This window comes from Lutra lutra, chromosome 5, assembly GCF_902655055.1.
Source record: "Lutra lutra chromosome 5, mLutLut1.2, whole genome shotgun sequence".
Taxonomy (NCBI): domain Eukaryota; kingdom Metazoa; phylum Chordata; class Mammalia; order Carnivora; family Mustelidae; genus Lutra; species Lutra lutra.
The window spans coordinates 73875863-73893750 of NC_062282.1; the positions used below are offsets into that span (position 1 = coordinate 73875863).

Here is a 17888-nt window from a genome sequence, read left to right on the forward strand (position 1 = left end):
AACCCAGCCCCAGTCCTGCCAGGCTCGGCAGAGGCGTCAGCTAGGGAAGGCCCAAGCCAGGAGATGGGGACTTGGGAAGAACAGCACGGAAGCACCCACTGCCTGAGTTTGTGTTCTTGTATCAGCTGTCTTCACTGCTTGCTAATAAGATATGCAAATTATCAGGGCTGTGAGATCTTCGCCGCATTTCATCTTCTGCTTAATTAGTATTTAATCGTAATCTCATTTTAATTTTTTCACACTGGCACCCTAATTAAATGTTAGGGTGTTAGTCTTAACAATTAAATTATATTGGCAAATAGAGTCTTCAGGAAACTTGACCTTTTCCAAGCCAGGGCCCTCTCTAGCCAGATGCAAATGTTAATTAGATTTCTGCAAGATGCTGCCTTGAGTCCCCTTGGTGCGCCCATTTTGGTTGTTTTCTCCTTGTGTCGTGGCCCTTGATTCAAAGGAGGCAGACACCCACAACCAGTGAGTTGGGCCCCTGGCGGGCAGAGGTTAGCATGGAACGGCTTGGTCATGAGCCTCTGGAAGGCCAGTGAAGCTGGTTTTTCTGGGGACGGGAGATTTGTTGAAGTTTGGTCTGAGGCCTGCAGTGCTCTTGGAAGTGGTTTCTTTTTTTTTTTTCTTTCTTTTTTTTTTTTTAAAGATTTTATTTATTTATTTGACAGAGATCACAAGTAGGCAGAGAGGCAGGCAGAGAGGAAGGAAAGCAGGCTCCCTGCTGAGCAGAGGACCCTGGGATCATGACCTGAGCCGAAGGCAGAGGCTTTAACCCACTGAGCCACCAACACCCCTTGGAAGTGGTTTCTTAACTAGTCCTTCTTGTTGGGTGATCTGGAGCCGTCACCGAGACCTGAGGCAGCCCTTTGTAGAGGCCACAGTGAGGTCAGGCAGTGGGGAGAGAGGGACACTGGTGGCAGTTGGGTTGGGCTTGCAGATTGTTCTGGGGTAGGAAGGCGGAGGGGATGGTTGGGGACAGACAACACTGGGAAGAGCAACTTCCTCTTGAATGAGCTGTTGCCTGGAAGAACACCGAGCAGGAGGGTGCAGACATTCATGGCCTGGCTCTGAGAAGATCTGGATGGGCTTGACTCAGAAAAAATGCAGCCCTATCCACCTCTGACTCTTCACACATAGAGCATGGCCCTGTCTTGCCCCGGCTGAGCAGGGAACATGCTGTCCTTGTTCCTAAGGGACACTGGAGACCCTGACCCATCTGTAAGCTCTGCCAGGGGCTGGCCTCTCCCTCAGCTGTCGACATAAGGTCCTGGCCTTTCCCTTGCCTGGCGTTGGTGCCCTGCACTCCTTCACACCTCCCCTCGAGTCTCTGTTGGCAATAGGAACATAATTCTAAACCTTCTATAGAAAGGCCCCCAGCAGGCAGTCCCTTAATGGCAGTAATGCCTTCACAGAAGCCTTTCTACTGTCTGGTTTTGCCCTTAAGTGTTTCCCCTTCCCTCTGAGGTCCACTGCCAGCCGTCATTCAAACTCTGTCCTTTAACACATCAGAACACAGGTGAATTCAGTTCGACATTTACCAAACATCTCCTGTGTGCAGAGCCCTGGGCTGAGTTCAGAGAAGATGTGTCATTGTCATGATTGCCTTCGTGTTGGCTTCTTACTCTGAAGTAAGCGGGCAGAAAGCCCACCTAAGTCGCCTTTGCCTCTTCCTGCCCTGGCTTCGGAGCAGACCCCCCTGAGGCACTCTTTCCTCCCCTCCTCCTGACAGGTCTTCCGGACAGACTTGATCACAGCCATGAAGATCCCAGACTCCTGCCAGCTCAGCCCGGATGACTACTACATCCTAGCGGACCCATGGCGACAGGAATGGGAGAAGGGTGTGCAGGTGCCCGCTGGGGCAGAGGCCATTCCAGAGCCTGTAGTGAGGTAAGCCAGACAGCCCAGGCCAGGGGGCCCTAGACAGAGGAGGCTGAGGCAAGCGACCTTTGTGACCTGTCTCTAGTCTGTCTTAGATACTTTGGTCCCCTCAACCACTGAAAAATTCCAGAAATACTGGTAGTCTACCTTTAAGGCAAGGGCCTGGGCTTGGGCTCAGCTCTGGAGCCAGATAGCTTGGGTTCAGATTGCCATTTCCATTCACTGTGACCTTGGGCCAGAAATGTAATCTCCCTGGGCCTTGGTTTCCTTGTCTGTGAAATGGGAGCAGTAATAATACCACTTACTTTGTATGGTGGTCGGGATGACAGGACAGCGACACATGGGAGACACTTGGCCCAGGGCCTGGCACATACCAGTGCTGGGTAGAAACTGGCCATGCATTAGCTTGATGTCAATCCAAGTTGAGTCCCATGAGCGGATCTCATCAGGGAAGTTTCCAGGCGTCTAAATAGTCTCTCAGACAGGGCTAAGCTGTGCTATTGACTTCTTAAACCTTTTTAAGGAGTTGTGAGTGGGAGGGAGTTGAATGCTGGCACACAGCAGATGCTCAGGAAGCTCTGGCTATGACCATCCTCGAGGATTCCCCAACAGCGCTGGGTCAGGGCTGGGTCAGTGGGTATCCTCTCTAGGCTTTGTAGATTCTGGTCTTGTGGATCAGAGAGACCCCTGGTGTGTCTTGGCCGTGGCCCTTCCTCCAGTGACAGAAGACAGACAAGTGCTGCTTTCTGCACCCTGGAAAACCCCCTAAATCTTGTCTCTGGGCCAAGGGACCTGATGCCCTGGCCTCCCTGGCCCACCAGCACACTAGCAGCCCGGTGGCTCTCACTTAGGCCCATTTGACCAGGTCTGAGGCAAAGAGTGCAGCCTTCATCACCCTTGACATTGGCACCATTGCTTGCTGGCAGCCACACCTAGAGTGGCTCAAAGACCCTCAGGGCCCAGCTGGTGCCAGGTCTGTGCTGGGCATAGGATTACAGGGACAAATCAGACTCTGTACTCTGCCTAGGTGCATTGTGAGGACTGGGTGCTGGGCAGAGCTCGTGCTATGGCTTCTGAGGTCTGAGTGCCTGCCAGCGCTTGGTGTCAGGCTCTCTGAGAATCAGGGGAGCTCTAGGCTTTTCTAGAAGGGAGAACATGGGAAGTTTGTAGAGGGAGTGGATTCTCCACATCCCCTACCTAGGGCCAGAAACAGGGTTTAAGCTCCTAGCCAGTTTCACACCTTCATTTCACCAGACTAAGGAACTGTTATTAACCTATTTGAGCCAGTTTCCTCCTCTGTAAAATGGGGCTAATAATAGTAGCTGCCTGATGGTATGTTGGGGACTACAGGAGAATACACATGGCAGGAACCCAGGCAGCAAAGGGGTGGGGCAGGCCAGCAGCTGGGGAGAGAGGTGCTTCCTGATGAGGCTTGGCCCAGCTGTCTGTCCTCCCTCCTTGACGTCAGTGTCAGGTGGTTCCAGAAACATCCAGTGGCCTGGGTAATTAATTGCAAATGCTTCCACACCAGTAGCGTGGCTTCTGCCTGCCAGCTCAGTGCCTTATCTGTTGACAACAAGAACAGAGCACGTGTTCGGGCAGCTCTGGCTCGAGGTGCATTCCCTGGGTATGCACGGCGCCTCTAAGCTGACAGGAGCCAGGCGTCCCTGGCCTGTCCGTGCTCTCTGAAGAGGACAGACTGGAGGCAGGGCAGGCTGTTCTCAAGGAGAAGACTCCCCTGTCTCCCTCCAGCCCAGTCCCTCTGTCTTCCTGGGGACCTCCCACTGAAAGGCCCTTATCTGGAAGCCACTGCAGCTGCCAGCACAGGCAGAATTGTTACAGCCGATCTTCTTGAGAATCTGCTGGGCTGAGCCTATTACGTTCATCTTCTCAGTTAATTATAATACCAGCCCTAAAAGTACATCTTACTGCCCTGATTTGATAGATGAGGAAGCTGGGAAATTCTGGGGAATTCCCTGCGTGACCGCCAGGGCCTCAGGGGCTGGGCCAGGAAATCACAAGCCCCGGGTTGCCCCTGTGAGGCCCAGAGAGAGCCTGTGCCCCAATCACACTGGCATACTGGCTCTGGCTGCTTTCCCCCCGCTGCTACCCCAGCGCGTTCCAGCTCCCCCTTTTCATCCAGTCTTTCCTGGCCCTGGGGCAGGTCTGCCTACCTCATGGTCTGAAATTTCTCTGGGTAATGAGAACCCGTCTCACCCCCTGATGGCGAACTGAATGATGGCCTCTGCTGCTCCCTCTCTGTGGCCAGAAGACTCAACCCAGGGCAAAGCCAGCCTCTGGTACAGGTGTCATCTTTTTGGAGTAGACACCCTCCCCCAGGTCCCAGCCCAGCCATCCACTTCCTGCAGCTGACCTCTGCCCTGCCAGCTACAGCTGAGACGGTATCCTTAGCCTGGAGTCAGATAAGCCCACGCCTGGGAAGAGACCTTCTGCCAGAGCCAAAGAGGCGTCACGGAGGAAGCTGAGGGCCCCAGGAAGCACAGAAAATGCCTTCTTTGACATGAGCCCCTGAACCCTAGATTCTTCGAGAAAGAAAGGAACGTGATCTTGGCTCCAAGGGGTCTGGCCAGGTGGCAGCTGAGTGACCACACAGGTGTAGCGTGAGGCGAGTAGGTCATGAGGCAAAGCTTAGATCCAAAACCTGATTGAGTCTGCTCTGGGGGCACAAACAAAGCAGAGTCAAGACAAAAGTAATCTATGTTTTTAAAAGAATATATTAATAGCAATAAGACCCTCAGGGGACTTTGTAGGACTGAGAGTATCAGTACTGCATCCATTTGGAATGATCTGTTTTTCAGGAGGATTGGGGAAGTCACACCATTAGTGGTTACCTGAGGCTTCCTTCATCTGGGCCTCCCACGTGGGACAGGGTGGAGCCAAGCACTTTCCCTTGCTCCTTGCGCCCTTCAACCTCCTCCGACCCTCCCCTCCTGGTCTGCAAGCCGTTTTTGCTTCCCTTTCTCCTCCATCCTTCTTGCACCTCTGGCTGACACGTGCCAACTCCTGGAGTCCAGGAGTCCTCCCCACAGCTCAGCCACGTCTCTGTGCCACCGTGCCTTCCCCTCCCCAGTCTGCACTGAGTCCCAGCCCCTGGCAGCCCTGCCTTCGACCCCAGGAGGCCTCTCGGGCAAGTGAGGGGCCTCTCAGCCCTGGTAGGGATGGCCAGATGGAAACCAGGCTCCGCAGCGATAACCATGGCAACCGGTGGGGGGTGGGAAGAGCTGGCATTTTGAACTGGCATCGGGAACTCAGGGGCAGCACACAGCTGAGCCAAGAGGGGAAACTGGGCCCTCCCAAGGCAAAAAGCCCTCCTATTCCATTTCAGAAGGAGGAAAGTGATATCCAGAGGACTTAAAATACGCACTCAAGCACCTGTAGGGCTTGCTGTGTGCCAGGCACTGTTCTCAGAGCTTTACACATATCCGTCCATTTAACCCCTGCCAGCCATAGAAGGTAAGTACTGTTACTGCTAGGTTACTTTTTTGGATGAGGTCACTGGGCCTAGAGAAGTTAAGCAGCTTGCCCAGATCGCACACTGAGTGGTAGGTCAGGGGGTGCCTGGCAGGCTCAGTCGGTAGAGCATGTGACTCTTATCTTGGGGTCGCAAGGTCGAGCCCCACATTGGGGCTAGGGTTTACTTAAAAGAAAATAGCGGATCAGGACTTTGAGTCCACATTCTGCAGCTAGGACCCTTCCCAGCTGCCTCAGGGAGAGACGTGGCCCAAGGGAGGGCCGCATTGGAGTGTGGTCCTGGGAATGTAGTAGGCATATCTTTCTGTCCAGGGGAGGAGGCCTCCATCTTGCACTGAGGGTGGGGGCACCACTGTGAGAGACTGACGGCTCAGGTTATATTGTATCTGGGGAGGGAGACCTTTTCTGTGGAGAGGGCCATCCTGCACTGCAATACTGTACCCCCCAGGTAAGGCACCTTCTCACTCTAGAGGAGGCCTAGCCTCACGTCGTCCCCTTGTGGAGATGTGGGGACAATCCTTGGCCTCCCACCCAGCCTTGAGGGGTATATGCTAAAGGACCTGAAGCCTTACTGACTCTACCCCACTTCTCCCAAAGTGCCTGGCATAGAGCATTGCCCAGGAGAGCACATGGATTGCCTGTTGGATAGCCCCAGGCAGGGCAGATCTAGCTGAGCCCAGATGCCCTCATGAGAGGATCAGGAGAGGTGTGCTATGGGCAGGATGGATGTTTACGGGATGTGCAGGACAGTGGGTCAGCACCCACTCCCAATCCACATTCGGTCCTTTGGTCTCCTCTCCTGCTTACCCATAGTCCTTAGAGTCTCTGCAGGTGGGCAGGCAGGACAAGGTAGTATTAGGAGGTGACCTCAAAGTCTCGAACTTCACTTGCCCACCAGCTCCTCAGCTGGGCTGGCCAACTCACTGGAGGTCCCCAGACCCAGTGAGGGTGGCAGGCTGAGGGTCCCTCCCCTCATGTTACCCTCTCTTGATTTCCTAGGATCCTCCCGCCGCTGGAAGGCCCCCCTACCCAGGTGTCCCCTAGCTGCTCTGAACTTGGCGAGGGCTCCCAGTCTGATTGGCCTGGGGGCAGCCGCTATGACCTGGACGAGATTGATGCCTACTGGCTGGAGCTCATCAACTCGGAGCTCAAGGAGATGGGTAGGTGACCTGCCAGGCTGAGAGCGGGATTGGGGCAGGCCAGGCAGAGTTTTCTTCCAAATGGCAGCATTCTCACCCTCAGAAGGATTCTCACCCTCAGAAGGGCAGTGCCTACTACGAGGCTTTGGCACTGCATGGATATGAGAGAAAGTCCCTACCACATTACTGATCAGAGAACTTGTTTGTGGTCTCTGTTCCTCATGTGCTGTAGCTGTCAGGTGGGAACAATAATGGCCTGTCATTTGCAGAGTTCTTGAGGATATTATCGGTAAGCCTGTTACACAGAGATTAAGTGAGCACATAAGTGAGGCTAGGATGATAGATGGGGTGTGGGGTCAGTTAGTAGGGGCCTCCTGGCTGGAGCCTACCAACATGTCCTAGGATGGTCCCCCCCCCATATATGCAGCTCAGGCAGTGGATTGCCCATGCATGCAGCTGCATCCCAGAGATCCTTCCATGTTGTCCACGTGTACACACATGTGTGGTCACAAGCAGGCTGTCTAAAGTCAGAAGAGCAGGACCAGCCCCCAGGACCGATATTGAACGGTCCAGCCCATCCCATTTCCAGATGATGGCGCTGAGGCCCATGACAGTGGATGCGTTTTCCCAGGTCATACAGTGGACAAGTGGAGCCCCCTCCATACACCTGTCCTGACAACCCAGGCTCTTAACACCGTCCCCTGTTGTTCTCACAGAGAGGCCAGAGCTGGACGAGCTGACGCTGGAGCGTGTGCTAGAGGAGCTGGAGACCCTGTGCCACCAGAATATGGTACGGGCCATCGAGACTCAGGAGGGGCTGGGCATCGAGTATGATGAGGACGTTGTCTGTGACGTGTGCCGCTCTCCCGAGGGCGAAGATGGCAACGAGATGGTCTTCTGTGACAAATGCAACGTCTGCGTGCACCAGGTGGGCAGCCCTTCTGCCCCGCCTCCATCCTCGCCTGCTGCCAGCAGCTGGTCATCCTGGTCCTTGCTGGAGGGACGCCAGAGACCCATGGCTGCAGGCTCCCAGAAAGCAGGACAAGGGAGGAGGAAGGGAATGGATTGAGTGCCCCAGGGCTCAGCGCTGTCCCCAGACTTGAGTAAATGCCCATTGGGTGGTCTTTCCATCCTTTTCCTGGGGGCCTTGCTCCAACTCTCCGCCCTGAACTCCCTAACCCCCTGCTCCTCCTCCCCTCCGGCCTGAACTGAGGAAGAGGCTTCACAATGCCGTGATAGAAAGCAAAGCCTGGAGCTAGGCTGCCTGATTGCAAATTGTGGCCTTGCCCTTTACAATCTCTGTGACCTTGGGTAATATCTTAATCTCTCCGGGCCTCTGCTTCCTGAACTCTAATTTTAGTATATGTGCTGCCGAAGCGAGCACTGCTTCCTGAACTCTAAATAAAAATAAGTCATTGGGAGGATTCATTTATTCCTAGGAGTTCTTTGCTTAGAACAGTATAGTACAGGCTATAAGTATTTACCACTGCTGATCTTACAAACCAGGTGTGTTGCCAGACATGCTCTCCCTCTTCATCTTGAACCCAAACCTCCCAGGTTTTAGGCATCTCTGGGCCTTACTTGCAGAAGACTTGACTGGAACCTAGTGGGCCCACACTAGCCCTGACTTGAACACACACTACTCCTTAGCCATTGCTGCTGGAAGAGCTCCTGGGGAGCTCAGAGGCAGTGGACCCCTCATTCATTCATGTCCCTTATACATAGTAGCTCATAGGTTCATAAGCCCTAGGCATACTAGAAGGAGCCCCCTTCACAAATCTCTGAACAAAGAAGAATGCTCAGGGCCTTGTCCTCAGGCAGCATACAAACCCAAATTTGTGTCCAACTTCTAGGAGCTCATGGACACTTCTGAAGTCCAACACTTACTAGGAACCTCTGACCAAGATGACTTTCCTCCCAGCAGAGGGCAGAGCTGAGCCCTTCTGCAGAGGACTGGAGTCTTGGCCTTAGAATCCGTCCAGAGGCCTCCTTGCCAGAGCCTGCTAGCAGTGGGGTTCTGTAGCTCCTCACATGGGCTGGCCGGGGGCTGTTTGCAGCTGACTCCCCACCAGATGTAGATGGTGACCACCCTGCTCTCTCCCCAGGCATGCTACGGGATCCTCAAGGTGCCCACGGGCAGCTGGCTGTGCCGGACATGTGCCCTGGGTGTCCAGCCAAAGTGCCTGCTCTGCCCCAAGCGAGGAGGAGCCTTGAAGCCCACCAGAAGCGGGACCAAGTGGGTGCACGTCAGCTGCGCGCTGTGGATTCCTGAGGTGGGCAGATCGGGGCAGGGGGCGGCCCTGGGGAAGTGGAGCGTAGAACTCAGGGAGCAGAGCACTGAGAAAGAAGCAGGCTTCTGTAAAAAAAAAGGGGTGTCTCATGTGGCACCTGAGAGGAACTGGGGCAGCAACCCGTAGAGAGCTTTGCCTTTGGACTTGGGTAGAGCTCAGGTGGTGGTTTCCATGGGTAGGTGGGATTGTGGGCCTGGGGGACCCAGGGAGTAGGTCTGAGAGCCGAGCAGAAGTCAGGCAGCAGAGCAGAGGGGAAAGTGTGTTGTGGGTCCCTCAAAATCCAGGCAGTGGTTCCAGCCAACATCAGGCTCCTTGCTTAAAACAAAAATAAGCCAGCTGACCTAAAAGGAGATCAGACAGTCTGGCAGAGAGCTAATTAGAAGTGGATGGTGGGCCTGCTACCACGGCTGTGGCTCGGATGGAGGAGTTGGCCTGGGTCTGAGTCTAGGTGGTGGGGGACCATGGGTGACAGGCCAGGCCCACTGTGACTTAGTGAGTCACCAGAGCACTGAGCCCCTGGAAGGTCATCTTGTTTTATTTGAAATAGGAAATGCTGACATTCACCAGAGTTTCTCCCCCAGCCCTGCTGTGTGCCCCAACTCGGAATATGGCCCCCCTCCATTGCTGCCTGTGCCTGCAAGCAAGCCAGGTGGCCCTTTCAGCCCCTTCTTGGGCTTCAGTCTGAAGGCTCTTACAGGGACCCCCACTGTCGGCTTCTGTGGTGATTGTGGTTGTGTTGACAGTGGTATCTTGCTCCCAGAGCAGCTCTTCAAAGCTGGGACTACCTCTGAGTGGGCCCTGGGCTGGGCACTACAGAGACAGAACTAGCAAGAGCTCTTCCTCACCATGGGGGCCCTGTGGTTCAGGGCAGGAGCCTTTCTGCCATCTTAGGCATGGACAGTGGGGAGGCAGATGGATTCCCTGGGGCTGAGGGGTGGGCTGTGCCCAGGAGAGTTAAATAATGGTTGTTGGCTTGTCCACGTAGGAGGGACAGGCAGGACTAAACAAAGGCACATCCCCAGTTCCCAGGCAAGCCCTGGAGGAGAAGAGATGCTGCCTTGAGGCCTTAGTTGCTGCCCAGAAATGTAACCTAAATAAACACATGTTCTAATAAGAACTCCAAAGGTGCTAGTACGGAAGAGGTGACATACAGAAGCCAGGGGGATGCTGTATATACTCACCTGTGTGTGCGTCTCAATGCACGCACATGCGTGCGCGCACACACACACATTCTGCAGCCTCCCTGCCTCAAGGCCCACACCGCCACGGGCACATACACACACTCAGCTACACGGACTGATGTGCACTTTCGTACATAGTCACAAACAACTTAAGACTAGTCACAGGTGAGCAAACACTAGTTTACTTACTTCCTGGTCAGCTTGGGATTCGGGCTGTCGCACTGCCCTGTGTGCCCACTGCCTGGTTTTGGCAGATATCTCCCTTCTGGGGGATCACTAGAGGCAAGCTGGGGAGGAGAGGCCTGATGCAGCTCCCTGTCTCCTGCCCAGGTCAGCATTGGGTGTCCAGAGAAGATGGAGCCCATCACCAAGATCTCGCATATCCCCGCCAGCCGCTGGGCTCTGTCCTGCAACCTTTGCAAGGAGTGCACGGGCACCTGCATCCAGGTACGAGGTCCTTCACCCCGAGGCTGTCCAGGGACTTCTGACATCAAACGTAACACGTGGGAGGGGCAGGAAACCCTCCTCTTCCAGCTGAGCTAACAGGCTCTCCCCATGCAGGGCCAGGCTATGGCAGTCTGTCCATAGCAGGGGGTCCCAAATTCTGGCATGCAGCAGTATTATCTGGGGGGCTTGTTAAGACAGAATTGCTGGGCCTATCCCCCGGGGTCCTGATTCAGTAGATCTGGAATGGGCTGAGAATTTGCTTTTCCAGCAAGTTCCCAGATAATGTGATGCTGCTGGTTTTGGGGTTGGAAAATGGGGGTTCATTTTTTTGTCCTCATTTTCCTAGCAACAGTTGTCATTGCAGACACTGGATGTACTTCCACCCATTTTTAAGACTTTCAAAATGACTTGTGCGTGCAACATAAAGGTTCATTAATAGTTGGGTGGGGTATTGCTAAAATGTTTATGTGCGGCCCACAGCCATCTTCCAAGGCTAGGGGAGAGTAGCAGACCCTGAGTTGGCCCCAGCTGCCTGGGCAAGAGAAGGAAGGGGTCCACTTCCAGCCCCTCTTCCCAGAGGACAAAGGAGACGCACAACTCCCCATTTTAGTTCATGCTGTGGAAGGGAGGCCATGACCGACCATCACCAGCCTCTTTATTCTAATTCTTCTTGTTCCAAAGTCATTTTACCCACACAGTCATGCAGCTTATCCTCAAGGGTTGTCAAATCACCTGACTGTTCATTTCCCTAGAATATGTATGGTGCTGAACCCCATTTCAGGCTCCCCTAGAACTCCCCCTTCCCATTTACCAGAGCTCCTTCCATATCCACAGGATGTTGGGCGTCCGTGCCACTTTAGGTCGGATCTCACCAGGAACCTGGATTCTCAGGAACCTCTTCCCTCCTCTCAGGGCTCCCCTTGTGCCTGACACTTCCCCTCCTCTCCCTCCAGTGTTCCATGCCTTCCTGCGTCACAGCGTTCCATGTCACATGCGCCTTTGACCATGGCCTGGAAATGCGGACTATCTTAGCAGACAACGACGAGGTCAAATTCAAGTCGTTCTGCCAGGAGCACAGTGACGGGGGCCCCAGGGGGGAGCCCACTTCCGACCCCGCGGAGCCCAGCCCGGCTGGCGAGGACCTGGAGAAGGTGACTGTGCGCAAACAGCGGCTGCAGCAACTGGAGGAAGACTTCTACGAGCTGGTGGAGCCGGCCGAGGTGGCTGAGCGGCTGGAGCTGGCTGAGGCACTGGTGGACTTCATCTACCAGTACTGGAAGCTGAAGAGGAAAGCCAATGCCAACCAGCCACTACTGACCCCCAAGACCGACGAGGTGGACAACCTGGCCCAGCAGGAGCAGGATGTCCTCTACCGCCGCCTCAAGCTCTTCACACACCTGCGGCAGGACTTGGAGAGGGTGAGTGGCCCCGGCTCTGGCCCCCTGGCCAGCCTGCCTACCCAGGGAATGTCCTGGGAGCCTTTCCACCCCGTGCACTCTGCCTTGCAGCAGCCACGGCTCTCCAGGACTCAGACGGTGCACTCTGGCCAAGGGACTGAGGGCCTCTGGTTCTGTAACAGGGCGGGGCTGTCTGCTGCGGGGCAGAAGAGGGGAGCATCTGGCCCTTGGGTCTCTGAGCCCCTCTTGTCCCTACCTTTTTATAGGTGAAGGGTTGGGGGCCCTGCCAGGGTCCTGCAGCTAGAGGGCATCAGAGCTGGGCCATAGCCCAGGCTTCCAGCTTCTGCTGGCCTCTGTCCCCATTTGTGGCCTCTGTGAGCCATGCCTATTCCCAGCACGTGAGCTTCTGCTTGGGATCCGAGGCCAGGGAGGAACTGGGAGTCATAGCAGTTTGGATCAACCCGACAAACACGTGCTGGGCCAGGGCAGGGAAGACAGGTGTTAATGCGGGGTGCAGGGCCGTGCAGGTGGGCCGAGACATAGTGGCCTGTGTGGAGAGAAGAAGGGAGCTCAGTGGATGGGCCATGATGTGTGTGGAAACTGCAGAATGTTTTAAGCAGGGACTGTCCCTCTCTGGCTGCAACTTCCAAACGCTCACCCTGGTGAAGGAATTGTGGGGCCTGCAGCAGATGGGTGGCCCAAACCCCCCAGCTGTGTGCTGGGAGACAGGGCGTCTGGGCATGGTGCAAGGTGGTAGTCCTGGGAGCTGAGCCACATGAGGAGACACATGGCTTCTGGGTGAGCTGTGGTGGTTGAAGGGTAGTGAGAATTGCTTTCCTGGAGCAGTGGAGGCCCCCCAAAGCTTCAATTCCCTTCTACTCCCCCAGAAAAGAGGTGAGGAGTTTCCACCTTCTTTGGGGAAGCCCTCGAACTCGACTCTTCTTTCCCACTGTGTTACCTCCAGTGCTACCACCAGGTTGGAGGCAACCCAAGGATGAAACAGGATGGTCTCTGAACCATCCTGGTGCTGTTCCAGCCCCTCGTCTTTGGGACATTCAGTCCGAGGGTTCCAGAGCACGTGAGACCATGTCACAGTGTCTTCCGTGTGTGGCACAGAGACACATGCCTATCCTTGCCCCAGGTCTTGTTAGGAGACAGCCCTGTGTGGACACGTTCAGGGGGCTTTGTGTGACCTGAGGCAGCTGCTTATCTTAGGTCCATCTCTGTTGGCAAGTCTATAAAATGGGTAGAACAACTTGGCAGGTGTTCTGCTATATTGGGGAAAACGTGAGATGGAGATGCTGAAACTGGGCCCAGTTTGCCCTATCTCCATCAGCCTCATCCTCTCCCCGGAGCTCCAGTCAAGGGGAAATGACCCGCTGACCTGGGAGGGGGCTTACTGCCTGGTAGCTGGCCTGGCAGAAAAGGCAGGTGGAGAGTGGGGACAGCAGATGTCCCTGGCTCCAGCCAGGCCAGAGGGCAAGGCCATCTACATTGTAGCCGCCACTTCCTGAGCAGCCCAGTGTCCTGCCTCATGTGGCAGTGGCATCAAGTATATGAGGACATGGAGTACTTTCAGAGACCACGGCTGCCTCCAGAGTTGTCCTCGGGCCACCCCTGAGTCCGCACCCTCCAGGGCTCCAGCGCTCACACCTTGCTTTTACTCCTGCTGTTTCCCAGATGACCCCTCAGGTCTGACCTCCCTAGGGTCTGTACTGGTCAGCCCACGGTCTGGCTCCAGCTGGGCAGTGTAGGAGAAGCCAGGAGGCGGGTAACTTATTTAATCATCATCCTGGAAAAAGAGACAAAGTAATTCCTGCTGGCCCTAATGAGCAGATGAGAAAGCTAAGGGTCTGGAAGGGTCTGGAAGATGAATGACAGGGAGCCTTTGAGGAAAGTGTGTTTTCTAGGGTATGACTTGAATTTGGACCTGAATTGGGGGGAGGGGTGGGAGGTTTGTTGTAAGGAGAGCTGTTGCCTTAACCTCCTGTTCTCTACACTTCCTGAGCAAAAGCATCCTTTTTTTTTTTTTTAAGATTCTATTAATTTATTTGACAGACAGAGATCACAAGTAGGCAGAGAGACAGGCAGAGAGAGAGAAAGGAGGAAGCAGGCTCCCTGCTGAGCAGAGAGCCCCATGTGGGGCTCAATCCAAGGACCCTGGGATCATGACCTGAGCCGAAGGCAGAGGCTTTAACCCACTGAGCCACCCAGGCGCCCCCAAAAGCATCCTTTTATCAATCCCCCCAACCTCTGGACCTGTCAGCTGGTACAGCTGTGGCCAGGAGCCAAGGTCAAGGGCTAGGATGCCAGAAGGTTCCCAGGCAACCAGAGCTGCCATGCAGACACCTTTGGGAAAGGGACAGAGCCCTCCAAAGTCAGGTGTGAATCTGCTTACTCTTCCTTCAGGAAGAGGGGGCAGGGCTGACTTTTCAGGGCTTGGGAGGGCCCCCATCAAAATGCTTGTCCAGCAACCCCCGAGCTGAACTGGCGGGCACCAGCTGAGAACAAAGTGAGGGAGTGCACAGTCTTGGCCGGCCAAGGAGAGACTGCCAGACTGACCCCTCCGGGTCTAGCCTTGGGGCCTTTCACAGCCATGCATTGGTGGCTTGTGTGAGTGAGCAGGGCTGAGAGCTCTGCCACGGGGGGGGGACGCTTTTTGTGGAGACCCATGACTGTTGGTGGCCTGGCCATGGCCCATTGCCAATGGCCGAAAGGAGCCAGCCTCTGACTGGGCACCAGGCCAGCTTGGGGGCCAGTGCATCAGGGACCAGGGTTGGGGTTGAGACGGAAGCCTTGGGCAGCCTGGGTTTGCATCCAGTTCCGGCATTTCCCAGCTGTGTGTCTTCTGAGTTTCAGTTTCCTTTCTGTAAAATGGGAATAAGGAGCCAACTGACCTTGGTGTCACAGCGAAGGTGGGAGCACAGTGACCTCTGCTGTCCACCATGGTTATAGTTGCTGTCTGGCTCTTAGAAGAGTGGGCTGCTTGGAGAGGAGCCCCGTGGAGGACTGAGCACACAGGCCCGGTGCAAGGACCTGGGGAGGAATCACAGAGCATACTCCCTGATCGCCGTGTCCCCCAGGGCCAGGCAGGGGTTTTGCTGAGAGAAGCAGAAGCCAGGGCCGCCACTAGCCTGAAGTCCCATTTTATGGTTGGCTTGGAAGATGTGTGTTCCTAAAATCTCAGCCGCAGGCCGTGGCCCCAGCAGGCTGCTCAGGAAGGCACGGCCGCTGTGGGCTCCCGGAGTTATTCACAGCTGACACAAAAATCGCAGCGCTGATGAGCAGCCTGTCAACGCCGCCTGGTGTCCCCTAGCAACCATGCCAGTGGCTTGGGCTGCATGGGGCTCCATGCCTGTGGCTCTGGGTCTGGTTACCAGGAGTTTGCTTAAGAACATGACCTGGCTTGGGAAAGAGGGGAGAGCTCTCAGACACATGCCCCCCTCCCTGAGGAAAGACCTGTGGGATCTCCCCAAGGCCACACTTCTGTTACTCTCCCACACTCGCCACCCACCCACTTCCTTGTCAGGTCAGTCATACCCCATCTCCTCTGTCCTCAGTACCCGGACTTGTTCTCGTTGGCCTCCCACCAAAGCCTGCCTTGTGCCCCAGAACTATAGCCCCTCAACCCCTCTATCGCCCATCTCTAGCACATTGCCAACCCACTCATGTCCTCACCACTGAAACCTGGTCACCCCCTCACCCCGCTGCCCCATCAGTAACCCTGCAACCTCGAATCCCCCTACTTGCCCACAGCCTCCTGTCTCCCTGCTCCGTTCTGCAGCACCCCCTTGGCTGTCCCCCGTTTTCTTTAGCCCCACCCCATTTGGCTTGCTGCTCATGCCCTTGCCACTGTGAAGGCCACATACCTGGCAGAGGCCCACCTATTAGCAATCCCATTGTGCTGAGCAACAGGTAAGCCTCACCGAGGTTCGTGTCAGCCAGCCTTGTTCTGTGATGTTCTGGGCTCCCCAGCCCAAACACTCCTCGTCTGCACCCCTATTTCATCTTACTCCGGGCTCCCCCTTCTCAGCCCTCAACCTCACTTCCTGTGCCTCAGACAAGAAGCAGCCTTCCAACTTTTGGCCCGTGGAGCCCTCTGTCGGTTCTCTCCCCTTTCTCCTTATCCCCCCTTCCCACAGTGCGCACCCTGCAGCACAGGAGTCGTCCTTTTCTTTAGGCTCACTCAGTCTCCAGGATTTGAGTCTGTTTCACCTTCTCCCATCTCTGAAAACACATCCTCCCTCCCCATTGTCCCTCTAGTCCTGGGACCCCCATCCTCATCCTCCCTTTTCTGTCTTCCCTCACTGCTCTTAATTCCTTTCCTTGCTTCCCACTCTGGCCAGGCTCCTGCCACCACCATATTCCATAACTATCCACCAAGGCCACCAATAGCTTCCACCTTCCATCTTCTCATGGCCTCTACACCATCCTCATCCTCCAGCATTCTCAGCCATGGTAGCCACTGTCAGACATACCTTTGGTCTTAAAATATGTTTCTTTTAGATACTCTGACCACATCTTCCCTTAATACCCTTATTCTCCTGCTTCCTGTGAATACTCCTTGGCCCCAGGGATCATCAGTTCACCACACCCAGGGGGGACTTCTCAGTGCTCTGCTCCATGGCTCTGCTCCCCCCTCAGGAGGCTGGTCCAGCCCACACCTCCCTTCTGGGTTCCAGCATCTCATGCCCAGCACACCCAGGTCCAAGCCTGCTTCCCCCACAACCTCCCTAGTCTCCACAGATGCCTCAGCACTAGTCTAGTCTAGCTCAATATAACTGGCCAGGAGCCTTCCCTGCCCCTCCCCTCTCCTCACCCGTACTCAGGTTCACTCTGTAAAATTTGCTGATAACTGCAACAATTTCATCAAAATAGAAAGGCTGTTTTTATGACCAATCCCTAGTTTGGGGGGACTTTGCTACTTGATTGATTTTTTTCATTCTGATTTTTTTTTTAAGATTTTATTTATTTATTTGACAGAGACCACAAGTAGGCAGAGAGGCAGGTGGGGTGGGGGGGAAGGAGGCTCCCAGCTGAGCAGAGAGCCCAATGCAGGGCTCGATCCCAGGACCCTGAGATCATGACCTGAGCCTAAGGCAGAGGCTTTAACCCACTGAGCCACCCAGGCACCCCTCTGATTTTTTTTAAAGATTTTATTTATTTATTTGGGGGTTGGAGAATAGCTGAGGATGGGGAGAGGGAAAGGGAGAAGCAGGCTCCCTGCTGATCAAGGAGCTCCATGTGGGGCTCAATCCCAGGACCCTGAGATGATAACCTGATCTAACATCAGACACTTAACCAGATTGAGCCACCTAAGCACCCCTCACTCCCACTTTTTTCTAAGAGAACTTTTTATGTTTATAATAAAAAAAAAAAAACCAGTAATGACAGTGTAAGGAACTTGATAGGTCGGATGAGCTTCTACGGTATCAATATTTGGTCCCCAAAAGCCGTCACAGAAGAGGAATGCTCCATTCGGTAAAATTAAGTATGGAACCAACAAACGGGTTTTTTTGTTTGTTTGTTCGTTTGTTTGTTTTTAACCAACAGTCTTGAGAGAAATTAGAGAATTAGTTGGTGATTCCAGGGTGAGGGGGCAGCAGGGAGTCCCATCCCGACCAGTGTGTAGGCATTGTTGAGATTCTCACAGGAAGAAGTATTCCTGTCTTCTACAGCGAGAGCCTCCAGGTATCACTGATTGTGTAGTGTACCTTATCAAGAGAAAAACTCAGTATTTACCTACAATATATTATACTTTTTCATGTCTCGTTCATATCTACCACTGTATATTAAGAAGCAGACATAATCAGAATTTCTCACAGGATCAGAAATACTCTGGTAGGGACTCTTGGCTGGCTCCATCGGTAGAGTGTGCGACTCAGGGTTGGGAGTTTCAGCCCCACGCTGGGTATGGAGGTCACTTAAAAATAAAATCTTGGGGCGCCTGGGTGGCTCAGTGGGTTAAAGCCTCTGCCTTCGGCTCGGGTCATGATCCCGGGGTCCTGGGATCGAGCCCCAGGTTGGGCTCTCTGCTCCGTGGGGAGCCTGCTTCCTCCC

General features: G+C 54.5%; 1 protein-coding gene across 21 annotated transcripts in view; it reads left to right on the forward strand.

The window, feature by feature from the left end:
• The window catches only part of JADE2 (jade family PHD finger 2), a 53327-nt gene that overhangs the window by 22839 nt on the left and 12600 nt on the right, over positions 1 to 17888 (forward strand). For all 21 annotated transcript variants that reach the window (XM_047731456.1, XM_047731460.1, XM_047731469.1 and 18 more), the window contains 6 exons: positions 1733 to 1890; positions 6373 to 6533; positions 7229 to 7440; positions 8618 to 8785; positions 10315 to 10431; positions 11385 to 11849. In XM_047731456.1, the coding sequence (XP_047587412.1) occupies positions 1733 to 1890; positions 6373 to 6533; positions 7229 to 7440; positions 8618 to 8785; positions 10315 to 10431; positions 11385 to 11849 (1281 nt within the window). The remainder of the gene's footprint in view (positions 1 to 1732; positions 1891 to 6372; positions 6534 to 7228; positions 7441 to 8617; positions 8786 to 10314; positions 10432 to 11384; positions 11850 to 17888) is intronic.